At 52.0% G+C, this 16,845-nt stretch overlaps 1 protein-coding gene across 3 annotated transcripts in view; it reads left to right on the top strand.

Annotated features, from left to right (window-relative positions):
• The window catches only part of Cacng2 (calcium voltage-gated channel auxiliary subunit gamma 2), a 127,904-nt gene extending 115,706 nt beyond the window's left edge, over positions 1-12,198 (top strand). For all 3 annotated transcript variants that reach the window (XM_052748255.1, XM_052748256.1, XM_052748254.1), the window contains 2 exons: positions 6,730-6,870; positions 8,290-12,198. In XM_052748255.1, coding sequence (XP_052604215.1) covers positions 6,730-6,870; positions 8,290-8,825 — 677 coding nt within the window. In that variant the 3' untranslated portion in view covers positions 8,826-12,198. The remainder of the gene's footprint in view (positions 1-6,729; positions 6,871-8,289) is intronic.
• The last annotated feature ends 4,647 nt before the right edge of the window (positions 12,199-16,845 follow it).

Below are 16,845 nucleotides of genomic sequence, written 5' to 3'. Positions count from 1 at the left end.
GGACCTTCCCCCAGAAGTCAGAGCAGTCAGGGAGTCTAGTTGTCACATCCCACTGCAAGGAACTATCTCCAAGCCCTGGCTAGCAGCCAATCAGTGCAGGGCAGCACCAGCGTTCCTGCCCTGGCACGGGCCAGTTCCACTCAATCCTCAGTCTCATTTCAGTGCTCCTTGGCTTTGTGGCTGCTGAATCACAGCCTGCACTTAACGAACACCCACCTCAGGAACCCAAATCCCAAGAGAGGGCCAGCAACACTGCGCAGCCTGTCACCAAAACTGACAGCCCAAGTTCAATGCCTGGGATCCACATGGTGGAAGGAGTTGTTCTCTGACCTCCACTCATATATCACAACACACACAGGCTCTCCCCACCCCTACACCTTAGATAGACAGACAGACAGACAGACAGACAGACAGACAGATAGATAGACAGACAGACAGACAGACAGACAGACAGATAGATACATAGATAGATAGGTAGGTAGATAGATAGATAGATAGATAGATAGATAGATAGATAGATAGATAGATGGATGGATGGATGGATGGATGGATGGATGGATGATGGATGGATGGATGGATGGATGGATAGATAGATAGATACATAGATAGATACATAGATACATAGATACATAGATAGATACATAGATAGACAGATAGATAGTGGGTGGGTAGATGGATAGGTAGATAGATAGATAGATAGATAGATAGATACATACATACATACATACATACATACATACATAGAGTGGATGGATGATGGATGGATGGATGGACAGAGACATATGGATGGATAGATAGGTAGATGGATGAATGGATAGATGGATAGATGGATGATGGATGGATAGAAGATAGATAGATAGATAGATAGATAGATAGATAGATAGATAGAAGATGGGTAGATGGATGGATAGATGGATGGATGGACAGACAGATATAGGATGGATAGATAGGTAGACAGATGGATGGATAGATGGATGGATGATGGACAGATGGATGGATGGATGGATGGATGACAGACAGACAGATAGATAGATGATATAGATCTTTTATTATTTTTAAAGCCCATGAGAAACTACAGCCACACCCATTCTCCTGTCATAACAGCAGCATCTCCCAACCCCTTGGGGACGTGCCCTGAACTTATTGCCCAGGCTCCTCCCCACAGCAGTTGAGAGGCTGGCTATACTCCTTCCTGATCTCTACACATAGAGCTGGGGAAACTAAGGCACGGGGCCAGGCAGTATGGCCAGCAGAGATGCTCAGACAGCTGTCTCCCGGACCTGAGTGATGGTCACAGTCTCCACACACAGCAGAACATGGGGGAGTGACTGGGATAGTGCCAGCACAGCTAGGGCCCCCCCCCCCCAGCGGTCCCCTGTGCCGCAGCACATCTTCCACGAGGCGTCGCAGAGAACAAATGGGCGCTGAGCACTCAACTGTGTCCCCATCCTGACAGCAGCCGGATTCGTCTTCACAGCGACCCTGAGGTAGCTACGGCTGTTTCCCCAGCATGTAGATGGGAAAGCCAGGCAGAGGCCACACCACCAGTGAAGCAGCCTGCGCCTGCCCTGTGCCTAAGAGCGCTCTCTCTCTCTCTCTCTCTCTCTCTCTCTCTCCCTCCCTCCCTCCCTCCCTCCTTCACTCCCTTCCTCTCTCCCTTGTAAGCCTCTCTGCACCTCTTTCCCTTTCTCTTTCCAACACATGTGCGCACAGACACACACACACACACACACACACACACACACACACACACACACACACACACCTTCTATTTCGTATCCAGTTTCACGGTTGTTTACCACACCAGCCAATTGGAACACAAAGGGGGTTCAGGCAGGACACAAGAGCCTAAAATGTTCTTCCCAGCCTAGCACATCTAACACCCGATCCCATTAAATGGGATCAAGTACCAGTGAGCTAACATTCATAGAGTTCAACACTGTGCAGAGACTGGGGAGTTGCCCTCAGTGTGCTAACCACTGTGACTACTGGGGTACAGGTCAGGGGGATGGTTAAGATGGCAATCTGGCCTGGGGGAAGGATCTCAGGGACACAGGATCGTCACAACAATGGGGGCCTTGGGGTTCCCTAGTGCAGGGCCAGCAGAGTGCAGACCTGGGGCCAGAGAAGAGAAAGACAAACAGAAGAGCCAGCAGCAGGCCCGATTTCCTAAACCTTCCCCCCACCCCGTTCACCGAGTGCCACCCGCCCACTCTGCCAGACGGAGAAAAGGAACAGCATGGCCTCTGTGCTGCTGTCCACCAGCCGTGCCCACCCCCAAAGAGCAATTTCACAGTGTGATGTCCATAGGAGTTGGTTCCCTGAGGCCCAAGATCACAAACATGATTTGCCAAGAGAATCTGGCAAAGAGGACCAACGGAGAATGTTGGCTAAGTTTCCCTATTCCCCACCCACCCACCCACCCCAGCTCACCCCTGCTTCCGCCCTTGGCAGAGGCAAAAGGCCACTTCCCAAGCATAGGTCTCCCCCAGCGCGCAGGGCATTAGTCACTTCCGCCACCAACACAGAAAATACGAATTGAAGTCGGTCGTGGCAGTGCGCACCTGTAATCCCAGCACTCAGAAGGCTGAGGCTAGCCTGGGCTACACAACCGGTTCTAACCAGACTACACTACAAAGACCCTGTCCAAAAAAAAATGGGGAGAGGGAAGAGGCAAAGGAAGAGAATCATAAAGTGCCCCCAATACACAAGCACTTCACTTACAAAAAGAACCCTTCATTTCTCCTGGTCCCTGCAGCTTAAGAGAAAACCCGTTAGGATTTTCATCTTCTCTGGGCCGTTGCCGCATGCTGGGGATCTCCAGTCCTTAGGGCTAAGGGCAGGGAGTCCTCATCTGTGTCTATGGAACCCACATGAACATTCTAACACACACGGCTACTTGGAAGACCCCAGACTAGGGATGTCTAAACCTGGAGTTTCTCCCTCTCCTCTTCCCGTCCTCCTCCTGCCTTCCTCCCCTCCTCCTCCCCTCCTTCTCCCTCCCCTCCTCCTCTCCTCCCCTCTTCCTCCCCTCCTCTTCTCACCCTCTGGCCTGGCCTGTCTCTCCAAAGTCTGTTCTCTCCTTGCCTCTGAGTTTTTCCAGCCAGCCCACAAGTCTGAAACCACAGAAAAAAGTTGTCTTCTCTCCCACTTACCCACTCCCCAGGGGCCTCTCAGACCCGCCCTCCTCTGCCCACATCCTGGAGTGTGCCCACACTGGAGCGAGCCCCCTGCTGAGGCCAGCAGCCTTCCTCTAGGCCCCTGCTCTTGGCTTTGCTTCTCCAGTCCTCCCTGTTAGAGTCCCAGTGTATCCCCACACCCTGGAAACAAAGGCACACGCCTTACCCTGGCCCACAAGACCCCCAGTGACCCAGGAGGCTCCACCTGGCTCTAACCCTGGCCCTGGCCCTCCTGGCTTCCTCTCTCACAGGCCGCTCCAGTCCCTCCATGAGTGCCTGTGAGTCACTGAACAAGCCACTCGGCAGACGCACCGCTTGGTGATGCTTTCGTCCCACAAACATTGTTGGCAGCTGCCTCCAACCCTAACCGTCTGAGCTCAACCCTACATCCCTCTCTCAGGGCAGCCCTCCCTGATCCAGCTCAGAGGATGTACAGAGCCTAGGCAGGGGAATGCCATGGTTAGATGGACACATCTGGAATCACAACACTTGGACAGACGGACAGACCTCTCTAGGCCTCGGTTTCAGCCATTGTATAACAGAAGTGAAGTTCTCCATTGGCTGGAGGAGGCAGTGAGGGCCTAAAGCAGTGTCTGCCACACTTTCAGTTCTCAGGACGGGAGCCTGTCACACACACACACACACACACACACACACACACACACACACACACACACACCCATGGTGCCCCATAGGTACCTTTCTGTAAGAACATTTCATCTTGGCTCTGTTACTGTCTGATGACATATATGTCCCTCACCAGGACATAGTTCTGTAAAGATGGGGCCAGGCTTGTTTTCATGCATCCGGGAACTGGGCACAGGGGTGGCACTCCCACCAGGCACGAGCTAAGAACTCTCCATCTCAGACAACCACCCCTGTCTCACTGTGGTATGCACTGTCAACCAGAAGGGCCCAGCCACAGCCACCAGGCAGAATCCCACCCACCAAGGCCAGGTTCCAAGGGCTGGTGTGAGCTTTTAAATGGCAGACGCTGAAAGGCACACCATTCTCACAGTAAAAGAGTCATAGCTGGCTGTCTGGCCGTCTTGAGTCCCTTTGCATCAGGGCAGTCTCCTCTGATGATGAACACAGGCATGCTGTGGGCAGAAAGAGCCATGTCCTTGGAGAAGGGGGACAGAGTCCTCCCTCTGTATCCATATGAAAAGGGCAGAATCATCTATGTAACAATTCACAGTGCAGATGGAGCCAGAGTCCAGTTCTGCCCACCTCCCAGCTCCCTCCTAAGCTCCTGGGAGAGCCATGGTACTGTTCTGGATTAGAAACCCTGCTCACTGGGCGGTGGTGGCACATGTCTTTAATCCCAGTGCTCAGGAGACAGAGAGAGCCAGGAGGATCACTTTGAGGTCTAGGCCAGCCTGGTCTACACAGTGAGTTCCAGGACAGCCAGGGCGGTCACACAGAGAAACCCTGTCTCAGGAAAAGGAAGGAAGGGAGGGAGAGAGGGAGGGAGGGAGGGAGGGAGGGAGGGAGGGAGGGAGGAAGAGGAGGAAGAGAAGCTGTCCCGTAGCTAGCATGGCAATGCATACCTATAACCCCTGTACTTGAGACTGAGGTGGGAAGATCCCTGGTTCAAGGCCAGCCTCGGCTACATAGTGAGAGCCTGGAGAGAGAGAGAGAGAGAGAGAGAGAGAGAGAGAGAGAGAGAGAGAGAGAGAGAGACAGAGAGAGAGAGACAGAGAGAGAGAGACAGAGAGAGAGAGACAGAGAGAGAGACAGAGAGAGAGACACAGAGAGAGAGACAGAGAGACAGAGAGAGAGAGACAGAGAGAGAGAGACAGAGAGAGACAGAGACAGAGAGAGACAGAGACAGAGAGAGACAGAGAGACAGAGAGAGAGAGACAGAGAGAGAGACAGAGATCCTCAGTCTTTGGCCACCCAAAGGGACAAGAACAGGGACATACCTGGCATCTTCACCCCCAAACTATACCATAACCAATCCCTGGGCTTGGTTCAAAGGACCCATGGCTTACTGGCCCCAACTTCCTTAGAAGCCACTGAGGGGGCCGTAGAGCCCCCAGGGCCTGGTGGCTCAGGTCTCACACCCAAGCACTCAGAAAGCTGAGGCAGACGGATCATAAATTCAGTGGGCTGCAGAGCGAGTTCAAGGACAATCTAGACCCTGTCTGGAAAGGAAAAGGAGAGCTGAGGGTGCAGATCAGTGGTAGGGTACTTCCTTAGGATGTGGGGGGCCTTGGGTTCCATCTACAGCACTCAGGGAGGGGGGCGGGGGGAGGTAGCCACAGGGGAGGCAGCCACAGCATCTAAGCAGGCATCTTCTCCTTGGCCTTCAGCTCCACCCCTGCCTGGTCACAGCTCCAGGAACCTGAAGTCAACTGGGTCATGATGTCACTTGCCATGCAGTTGACTTCGGATAGCGAAAGACATGTGACTTGGCAGGGACCCTTGGAGCCTCCGGAGACTGGCATTCACTGAAGGCTGATTCCCACAAACAGCCCCACCCAGCCACACTCCCCTGTGTGTTCGTGCCCTCTCGCTGCCCTGCTTCACCCTCCCCTCTATCGCCTCTCTTTCCCTTAAGGTGCTCTTTCTATGCATCCTGCCAGCCAGGTCTTCCTTGCTCCCTCATCCCAAAGCCCTGAGCATCCTTTTCCACTTTCTCTTTGCAATGAGCCTGTCTGCTGCCCCTTCTGGACCACTTTATTGACTCCACGAATACGCACTGGGGGTCTGCTGTGTCTCTGAAAAGCGAATGAAGAAGAAAGCTATTAAAAAAAAAAACGAAGAAGAAGGCACAGCCCTTTGGGCCCTAGGACTTACGACAAAAATATACATAGAAGCAAGCTCAGAATACAACTGTCGTTTACTGTCCTGTGAACCTATTTTATAATTCCATCACCTGAACGGACCCATTTAACCCTCACGAAGTTCCCTGGAGACAGACCACCCCCGTCTTACTGAGGTGGGGACACACAAGATGACATCCCCAAATGTGAATAGCGAATAGAGGCTACAGTCGATTTCATCCAAGCCCTGTGACTCCACCTGCCTCCTAATGTGCTCAGGTGCCCTCAGGCATCAAGGAGGCAGCTTGTAGATTTTGTATAAAGAAGTCAGGGAAGGTGTTACGGAGGAGGAGACTTTGAACTGAGTTTTGACAGATGAGTAGAAGTGTGCAGAGGGCAAGAGAACAGGAAAGACACTCCGGTAAGGAAGCTAAGCACGGCATGAAATGATACCTCCCAGGAGGTTGGCTTGCCAGGGCAAGAAAACATGGAGACCAGGAGGCTGGAGCAGGTGAAGGCCCAGGGACACAGGCCCTGTGTATCTGACAGGTGCTACAGTCTGGTCCTAAAGGTCATGGAGAGCCTTTAGGGAACTTTGAGCTGGGCAAAGACCCTCCTTCCTTCCCTTCCTCACGCTGCTAAGCCACCTGGACACTAGGACTGCATTCATGAAGCCCTGAACCCTGTGTGCTGGCCCCCTGCCCGACCCACCCAGCCTCCCTGCATCCTTCCATCTCCCAGCCCTTCCCCCTCACTGAGCCTCTGCACTCTGTGTTCCACAGGGGCCGTGAGGGCCTCGAGTATCTTCCCGATCCTGAGTGTGATCCTGCTCTTCATGGGTGGCCTCTGCATCGCAGCAAGCGAGTTTTACAAGACGCGCCACAACATCATCCTGAGCGCTGGCATCTTCTTCGTGTCTGCAGGTAAGGCAGGGATGGGCCTCGAGAGAATGGGGGTGGGGAATCTCCTGCTCCGGCTACAGGCTGTGTCCCAGGGGAAGGCTGAGCTGAGGCTCCGGTGCATAGACCCCGTTCCCATGCCCAGTGCCCCATCTTCCTCCCACCACTTGAGGAAAAGGCTGACGTCCCGGTAACTTTGAGGGCACTAGGCCACCCCACGTGCCCTCTGTCCTCCCAGCACAAGCAAACTGAGAAAGAGGCAGAAAAAGAAGCACCAAGGGACCCACCCTTCCCCAATCTGTCCCACATGATACCCAGCTGCACCCTGGAAGCCAAGGAAGACTGACACCCCCCCCCCACCCCCTGCACCGTCCCCATCAGTTGAGCAGACAGGCCCCACAGCCAACTATCTCAGCTGTCACATGACCTATCACAAGGGCTTCAGATGCCCAAGGAACACGAACTGTATCATAAGCCATTTAATAAGCCTGGTTGCCACCTAAGAGCACACTGACCGTATCCCAGGTGCATTCACTCTCAAGAACATTCACCGGGGTCTTGCAGGAGTAAGGGAGTAAGGCCTTGCCTTAGCCCCAGTTTGCCGATTGGAAAACTCAGACTATGGCCACTGTGGCCAAAGGCTTCGGGCCCCCTTGCCATTCCAGCTGAGGATTGAGCACGGTGTTTAAGTCCTCTGTGCTCTATTTCCCCGTCTGCAGCCTGTTTATGGAGCGCTGGATAGGGAAAGCGGTTGTGAGTGCTCAGTTAACGGTATCTATTGCTATCACTACCCCATGCTTCACAGGACACCTCTGTCTGCCCATGTTTGCTGACACTGGCCCCTCCCCTTGTGACTTTATGAACCATCGGCATGATAAGATGTTAAAGCCGGGCCAGCAAGATGGCTCAGAGGGTAAAGAATCTTTCCATCAAGTCTTAGGGCCCGAGTTTCATTCCTGGGACTCACACAATAAAAGGAGAGAACCAATTCCCAAAAGGTATCTGACCTCCACACCCAATCCTCGGTTCACTCGTACCCAAATAAATAAGAAATAAACAAAGTTTACAACTTGAGACAGCCAGGGCAGTGGTGGCTCACGCCTTTAATCCCAGCACTCCCAGCACTCCGGAGGCAGAGGCAGGTGGATCTCTGTGAGTTCAAGGGCAGCCTGGGCTACAGAGTGAGTTCCAGGAAAGGCTCCAAAGCTACACAAAGAAACCCTGTCTCCAAAAAAAAAAAAAAAAAGAAAAGAAAAGAAAGAAAAGAAAACTTGAGATAGTAATAGGAAGCTTCAGGTCTACCCTTCCATGTCCATCAATTCATGGAAACGCAAGATCAAGCCCCACCCCACGCCTCTCCCCGCCTCCCCAAACACACACACACACACCCCAGCATCTCAAGCTCCTCTCTCTGACCCCCCCCCCACCCCTCTTCCGCTGCAGGTCTGAGTAACATCATCGGGATCATCGTGTATATATCAGCCAATGCTGGAGACCCCTCCAAGAGTGACTCCAAAAAGAACAGCTACTCCTACGGCTGGTCCTTCTACTTCGGGGCCCTGTCCTTCATCATCGCCGAGATGGTCGGGGTGCTGGCCGTGCACATGTTTATCGACCGCCACAAACAGCTGCGGGCCACGGCCCGTGCCACCGACTACCTCCAGGCCTCCGCCATCACCCGCATCCCTAGCTACCGCTACCGCTACCAGCGCCGCAGCCGCTCCAGCTCCCGCTCCACCGAGCCCTCTCACTCCAGGGACGCCTCGCCCGTGGGCGTGAAGGGCTTCAACACCCTGCCGTCCACGGAGATCTCCATGTACACCCTCAGTAGGGACCCCCTGAAGGCTGCCACCACACCCACCGCCACCTACAACTCGGACAGGGATAACAGCTTTCTCCAGGTCCACAACTGTATCCAGAAGGACAGCAAGGACTCTCTCCACGCCAACACAGCCAACCGCCGGACCACGCCCGTATGAAGACCGTGGAACCGGGGGGACCTGGGAGGCTTGGCCCGCGGGCGGGGGAGGGACCGCAGCAGCCACGGGGGAGACCTTCCACACGCAAAAACAAACAAAAACAAGCAAACAAACAAACAAAACAAAAAAACAAAAAAAAGAGAAAAACATAGCAAGCAAATTATTTAAAAAAAAAAAAGAACAAAATACAAGAGGAACAAAATCAAAACCACAGGCTATGCGGGGGAGGGAAATATAACCGAGGGAAGACAAACTTTAAACAAAGCAAGAGGGATAAAATTAAAATAGAAAATAAATCTAAAAGAAAATGCATGATTTCCCATGTACCATTATTTTAACATTTAATAAAAACCAATTTAAATGAAAAAAAATAAAAGGGAATCAAGATAAAGTAAAGCAAAAAAAAAAAGACAAAAAAACAAAAAAAAATGAAGAAAGCAAGAGAGTATTTATTAGGGTTTTATGTTGCCTTTGTTTTTGTTCTTGTTTTGTTTTAAACTGCAGGGAGAGTTTAAAAATATAAACACATTCTTTTCCCTTTAACCCCAGAGGGTCCTGCCTCCCGGGGAGAGTAAGGGTAGAGACTCAGGGCCCCCAGGGCCAGGGGAGCAATGGTCACTGCCAAGCCCCTGGATCCCTGGCTGGGCCCTGGGATGCTGGGCAAGTTCAATGGCTCTGCAGCCAGCTCTACCCAGCACCAAGGGGGCAGTTGCAGGCCTCCGGGTGACCCAAGCCCTTGGTCCGCCCCTGTCCGTTAGGTGCCTGGAGGTGGTGCACTTGGGGCCACCCAGCCCCAGGTTCCCAGTCCTTAATGGTCCTTAACCCACTGTGATGACTTCCTAGGCCTTGGGGAAAGAGGAGGAGAAGGGATGTCTGTGGGAGGCTCCCGGAGAAGCCGGATCCCTGGAATCCTCAGGGGGGAGCTTTTGGGGGTCAGTAACTTGAGCTCCTGTCCTCCGAGGCAGGAGACGCCCACCCCCAAAGGATATAGAGCAGCCATCCCTTCTCGCCCCTCACCCCAGGGCCACTCGATGACCCTGGGGCGATGGTGGACCCCCACACTCACAGGCCCCCAGCCCCCTGGGAAGGGGGCTCTTTGACCCTTTGGGGGGTCTGTGGACTCACTGATGCCCCTCTGGGGGCTCAGTGAGTCCAACAATGACATTGCAAAAAGGTTTCTTTTTACAAAAGAAAAAGGAAAAAACAAGTGGTGATTTTTTTTTTAATAAAAAAACCACAGACTATAAATAAATGTAAATATATAATAAGTGAATTTACTTGCAAGAAAATCAAGTAGTATTTTTTTCTTTTAATTCTTTTTCCAGCTTTAAACTGTGAAAACAAAAATCGGGGTAGGGTGGGGGACTTAAAATTTAGCAGGGAACTTGTAAAGTCAAAACAGAAAACAAATATAGAAATCCATTAAAACAAACAAATAAAACCCATTGGGAGAGATGTGAGCTGGGCACAGAGCCAGAGAGAAAGGAGAAAGGGCCTACCATCTTCCTGGGGACTGCAGAAGAGGTCTCTTCTTGCCTGCAGGGAGGTGTGGCTGATGGAGAGAGGAGACACCACTACCACTCCCCTGCTTCCACCCACAGTCACTGTCCCCTGGCTCAGTGCTGCCCCAACTACTCATGTTCACACTCAATGAAAACCCTTCCCATCCAACACACAGTCAGGGGTGTGGCTCGAGGCAGCTGACCTATGCCCTCCAAAGCCATGGAAACCAGCCCAACAACTCCATCACTAGCCTCTGTGCTCCTGTGCGCCCCACACTGTACCTTGCATACACACTCCAACACATGAACATGCCACATTCTCGTACATAGAAGGGCTTCCATCTGTATTCCAGACTTCATTGCTGTGTGGCCTCTCGGGGCCTTGGTGTCTCACTGTCAGCTCATGCACAGACTGGCTTGAACTCCAAAGGCCCATTCTTAGTTTGCATGTGACTTCTAAGATCTGCCACTAGCCCAATCCAGTGGAAAATGACCAGGAGCAACCAAAGCACTTCTGATGACATTGAGAGCATTCCTAAATCTCTCTCAATCTCTCTCTCTCTCTCTCTCTCTCTCTCTCTCTCTCTCTCTCTCTCTCTCTCTCTCTCTCACACACACACACACACACACCATGTGCCTCCTCACTGTGTTCCCCAGCCCCCACCCCCACATCCAGTGTCAAAGCAAAAATTCACATATGTGAGCAACCTATCCTGCCATGAAGACAGAGGGAGACACACTGTCCCCAAAGTTCCTCATTCACCTTCCTTTTTTGAATGTTATAACCCCAGTCGTAGTGAGTGGGGGAGGCTTCTTTGAAAGATGGGTCCCCTGCTGTCTTTGGGGGTCAGTGAAAAAGCGGGTCTCCTGGGGTGAAAGATCTCCCTGTATGGAAATTGTTTGCAGAACATTCTCCCAGGCAAATGTCAGCCCAGTTAGGCTTGCACTCCAGAGTGAATTGAGGGAGCACTCAAGTTTCCCCTTCTCCTTCCCCAAGTGGCAAGGGCCAGATCAGACAATGAGAACCAGGCTAACCATTTCCTAGCAGCCCCAGTGAGAGGCTACCCCCCACCCCGAGTGAGAGTCCTGCTCCTCCAGGATCAACCAGCTTCCTGCTTGTCTTTGCTATGCTGACACGAGCCTGCTCTGAGTGTTCTCTGATAGAACTCTCTGGAATTGGAGGGCATGCTGAGGAAGGCTTCTATAGCTTCCTGTCTTGTGTCTGGAAGAGGAACATTCTCCTCTCAGGTCCACACAAGGCAGACCACCTGCTAGTCCAGCCCAGAAGTTCAGGGGAGGCCTCGGGCCCATGGCTCAGATCTGTGGGCCTGTTAACATGCAGGGAGGTCAGAGCACCTTCCAAACTGGGCAAAAACAGCACCTTATCCCTCCTCACTCAGCCCTGCCCAAGCCCCAGCAAATTCCAAACCACCCCAGATCAAGGCCTAGAGACACAGGAGAAGGCCACACAAGTAAGCACCTCTCTGTGGAGGAACTGTGGCCCCAGCTTCCTGAGCTCTGGCCAAGTATTTGAGCAGCAACTGGACTTCTTCCCAGGCAGTGAGACCTGGGGTCAGGCCACCCAAAGACTTGTGGGTGAGAGGTGACATCAGCTTGGCTGACCAAGAAAGGGCTAGGGGGCCTGGAGGGAAGGGACAATGCTTCCTGTGATGACTGACAGCTCATGCCCAGCTCTGCTCAATTCAAGAAACCAATTTCCATTTTATTTTCTTGGTGGGTCCTTTTATTTTTTTTTTCCAGACTGTTAACAGAAAAAAAAAATTTTAAAAAGAAGAAACCTAAAAACAAAACGAAATGACAAAAAAACAAAAAATCCTGGTACATGAAATAAAGATTTTTTTTATAGCTTGGTCCTCATGTCCATGAATTCCTTTAACTCCTCGCACCATACTTAAAGCAGTCCTCAGAGTGGCTATGAACTTTCAGAGTTGAGGGGCGGTGGACTTAGATGACATGCAGTAGGGGGTCCCAACTTCCAAAGTCAGGAATCCCCTCTCCTCAGCATTCCTTAGTGACAATTCATGCCTCCTGTGATAGCACCCCCGCCCCCCAAAGGTGGCGGAGGCCAGTGCTAAGCAGCTCTCTGGCCAAGTCCCTGCTGTCACTGTCCATCCATTCCCTTCATGCTCCAGCCACACTGGTCCTTTCCAACGTGACTGTGCCCTATCTTTAAAAGCAGAGCTTATACCATCTTTGAGCTCTCCCCTCTTAACAAGCCAAGTTGGTTTCTAGTGGAGCCATTAGCTTGCCAGCCAGAGCTCCAGCTACCTCACCGACAGCCATCATCACCAGAGACACAGGAACACTCCTTTGTTAAAACGGGTGGCACTCGCCGGCCTGTTTTATTAGTATCATTGGAAGGGGGCAAGCACGCACACCCTAAGCCCAGCTTTTACATGGGGATTCAAACTCGGGTCTTCGTGTTTGTGTGGCCAGTGTCTTACCCACGGAGCCATCTCTCAAGCCCGACCTGGTTATTTTAATAGGATCATTTAGAAAGCCAAGATGAGGCAGAGGAAGGGGATAGAAGTCACTGTAGACAAGCCACAGGACATCACCCAGCTCTGGGGACTATAGGGTGCCAGATGCTATGGTCCCAATGCTGACATGAACGGGGTGGCTGACTGTGGCTGACTGTGCCTGGAGTACCAGGAGGTCTTTGTGAGGCAAGCTACTGTCTAATGTTAGAGGAGAGAGCTGAGCCAGCATCCAGCTCCCAGGACTAGAGAGGAAGAGGATGAAATGGGAGCCACACCAATCCAAGTGGAGCAAAGGTCCCACACCCAGAGGCCCAGAAAGGTCCATAGGAAGAGCTACGGTTCAGAATGGCCTGCTCAATTCAGCCCCTAGGGCACACATTGTCAAGCCCCACCCCCATAAATCCCGGGCTCTTTGAGGTTCACCCTGAATGAGCATGGGACCCAAGGCAAGCTCACCAAAGAAGGTTCAGGGATCGGGGTTGGGGATTTAGCTCAGCGGTAGAGCGCTTGCCTAGCAAGCGCAAGGCCCTGGGTTCGGTCCTCAGCTCCAGAAAAAAAAAAAAAAAAAGGTTCAGGGATCATCATAAGCCAAATGCCAATAGCTACAAATCAAACTGAGAACCTGGCAACATGTTCTCTCTTGTCCTGACCACACATCTTCGAGGCAAGGGGAACTCAAGGTTCATTTGGAGAATTCTTAACACTGCCTGGTCCTGTGCCTCAGTAACAGCAGGGGTAGTCCTGAGCCTGGCTTCTCCACCCCCAGTCTGCCCCTCCCTCCAGTTCCCCACTCCACCCAACAGGAGCAGGAGACCTCCCACTGAGGGACACTCTCTCAGCCTCCTCAGAACAGCCCCTTCTAAAACAGCTCACCTTTTGGAGTACACATAGAAACCGGTTCCACAAGCCCTTTCAGGCAGGAATTCAGAGAGCTAGGCTCCAAAGTGGAGCCTAGAACATGGTGGGGCCTGGGGCAAGAGCATCTCCTTGGCCAGAAGTCTGTCCTCTTCTGCTCTAGACTGGGCTAAAGCAGTCCCTGAGGGCCAGCCAAGGCCCCAGCAGGGCTCCTGACTACCTAGTGTTAGCTGAGCCTCACCATGTTTTATAAGACACTCACTCTCCTGTGGCCCAGGCTGGCCTTGAACACCCTATGTAACCGAGGATCGCCTTGAACGTTTGATCTTCCTGCCTGCCTCCCAAGTGTACCACCACGGTGCTTATGGTTTGAGAACTGGAGCAGGGGATTCACAAAGCATGCTAGGCAGGAACTCCACTGATGCAAACTACATTACTGTGGGATGTTCTGTATGGCAAATGTGTTGCTGATTGGTCAATAAATAAATCACTGATTGGCCAGTGACCAGGCAGGAAGTGTAGGCGGGACAAGGAGGAGAATAAAGCTGGGAAGTGGAAGGTTGAGTCAGAGAGACGCTGCCAGCCGCCATGATGACAAACAGCATGTGAAGATGCCGGTAAGCCACGAGCCACGTGGCAAGGTATAGATTAATGGAAATGGATTAATTTAAGCTGTAAGAACAGTTAGCAAGAAGCCTGCCACGGCCATACAGTTTGTAACCAGTATAAGTCTCTGTGTTTACTTGGTTGGGTCTGAGTGGCTGTGGGACTGGCAGGTGAGAGAGATTTGTCCTGACTGTGGGCCAGGCAGGAAAACTCAAGCTACACGACATCCCCAACCTCCCTATGGCTTTGGAACAGAGAGCCCAACACTACTAACCCAGCCTCAGGACTCTGGCTCCAGAAGGTCCAGTCAAGGGCTATAGAAATTTCTGGAAAGTCCTGTCTCTTGTTGATGAAGGCCCCAGTTGGAGGCCAGAGAGAGAAGGTCAAGTGTCCAGCAAACTGGCTTTAAGCAGCCTAGGGCCCCAGCTTCTTGCCCCCTCAACCCTACCCACTATCCCACAGATAGAGGTCTGAGGTACACCTCCCTCCTCCTTCATCCCCACACCAAGCTGGTTCCTTTTCTGCACCCTTCCAGCCACCCAGCCACCATCTCTCAGCGCATCCATACAGTAAGGCAGAGAGTCGAGGCCAGCCTAACAAGGAGTATCAGTCTGGACCAACTTCCAAATGACAGGTAAAAAGCTGGCTGGTACACAGCCACCTCCCTCCTGTCCCACTAGCTCAGAGGTTCTGCATCTCCTGGCCAGCATGTAGACTTCTCTCTGCCAGCCACAGACAGGACTGAGCCCCGCCTACACTGGCCATGACAGATGCAAATCCAGTCCTCAGGTATTCAGCAGACTTACACAGCCCCTGTAGTCCAAACACGTACATCTCCTTCCCCTTCCCAGCTGAGAAGGTGCTACACACCCTTGGCGGCTTACTGTGACCCCATGGAAATGTTTACACCACAAAGGCCAAAGAGTAGAGTTGTTTTGTTTTTTAATGAAGAACCAGTTGTTAAACATTTACCTGAATATCACTGCCAAAATCCATAGGGGCGTGTTTGCCTCTGGGCTCAGTTGTATATGCCTTAGAGATACAACTATGCCCCCAAATCACATATACATGTGTGTGCATCCATGCCTGCAATGGTGCATGTACATCCTACACCTACACACACACATACATGCACACACACTTCTGGAATTTGATCCATTCACAGAAGCATGTTTGTTCAGACTGCAAGACTTGATCTCACTCCCACAGGAGCAGAAACTTACTGTGGCAAGGAAAGGAGGGAAGACTGGCATGGGACAGAGGGTGTGCCTGGCCCCCACTAGTGATTCCCTGCACTCCTCATCTCTGTGGCCCAGGTCACCTATACACTGATGTGTGGGGGCAGGCATGGAGACCTCACTATGTCACAGAGGTCGGGATCACAGGACACACACATACCATGCATCAAGGGTATGTGGCTATGTGTGTTGCGCTCCGTGTGTGCGTGTGCGTGTGCGTGCGTGCGTGCGTGCGTGTGTGTGTGTGACTCCTTCTCTTTCTCAGCCTCCCTCTCCTGTGTTACCCAGAAGGACAGAAAAGATACAGTAACACACATCAGTAGCACACATTGAAAGAGGATTTATTACATCAGCTTCCACGGCAGTCTGAGTAGTTCAACAATGGCTATCTTCACACTGGAGAGGCCAAGAAGCCAGTAAAAGGCCAGCTCACGAGGCTGGGTGCCCCAGTAGTCCCAAACTGATGATGAAGGCTTGGAGAATTCCTGGAGAGCTGCTGGTCTTCAGTCTACATTGGGCTGGGTGTTATGATACATGTCTTTAATCCCAGCACTCCAGGGGCAGGGGCAGGTGGATCTTGGTGGCTTCAAGACCAGCCTGGTCTACATAGAGAGCTCTGGCCCAGCCAGAGCTATACAGTGAGACTCTGTCTGAAAACAAAACCAAACCCACTTCTCATTCAGCCCATATTAGAAGTGGGAGGAAGCTGGGAACAGATGTAGAGCAGGCAGCTGTGACATGGTAGAGAAAATCAAGCTCGCAGCAAAACGCAAAGGCAAGGAGACAAAAAGCAAAGTTATTTCCCTCCTATGTCTGGGCTGCTGCATTTAGGGTGGATGTCTCTACTCAAATAACCCTCTGGAGAAGACCCCTCCAGATGGACCAGCAACGGATCTCTTAGTTGATTCCAACTCCAGTCAAGTGGACAACCAAGATCAGCTATCCTGCCCCCCCCCCCCCCCCCGCACACACACACACATCAGGGGTCTCCTGTGAATAGTCCCGGAGCTGAGATACAGGGTGTGAGGGTGTGATACACACAGCAGTATCAGGCCGATGGATGTGGTGATGAGGAGGGAGTGAACAGGGTGGGACTTGAATTAAACCATGGTTCCTTCTCACTCCAAAGCATTCAGCAGCTCCCCAGTGCCCAAGCAGTTCAGCCTTCGAAGCTTCCCCTAGCCACTCTACACTTGTTTCTTGTTTTTATCGGATCGAACCCAGAGCCTCATACATGCTAGGCAAGTGCTACATCCTCGGCCCATGTCAGGTTTCTTCTTCTTTTTTTTTTTTTTTTTTTTTTTTTTTTTTAATGCAA

Source organism: Peromyscus californicus, unplaced genomic scaffold (assembly GCF_007827085.1).
Source record: "Peromyscus californicus insignis strain IS unplaced genomic scaffold, ASM782708v3 Scaffold_20__1_contigs__length_68692818, whole genome shotgun sequence".
Classification (NCBI taxonomy): domain Eukaryota; kingdom Metazoa; phylum Chordata; class Mammalia; order Rodentia; family Cricetidae; genus Peromyscus; species Peromyscus californicus.
Note: the sequence above shows the minus strand (reverse complement) of the source record. Positions and strands in the feature narration are given on the sequence as shown.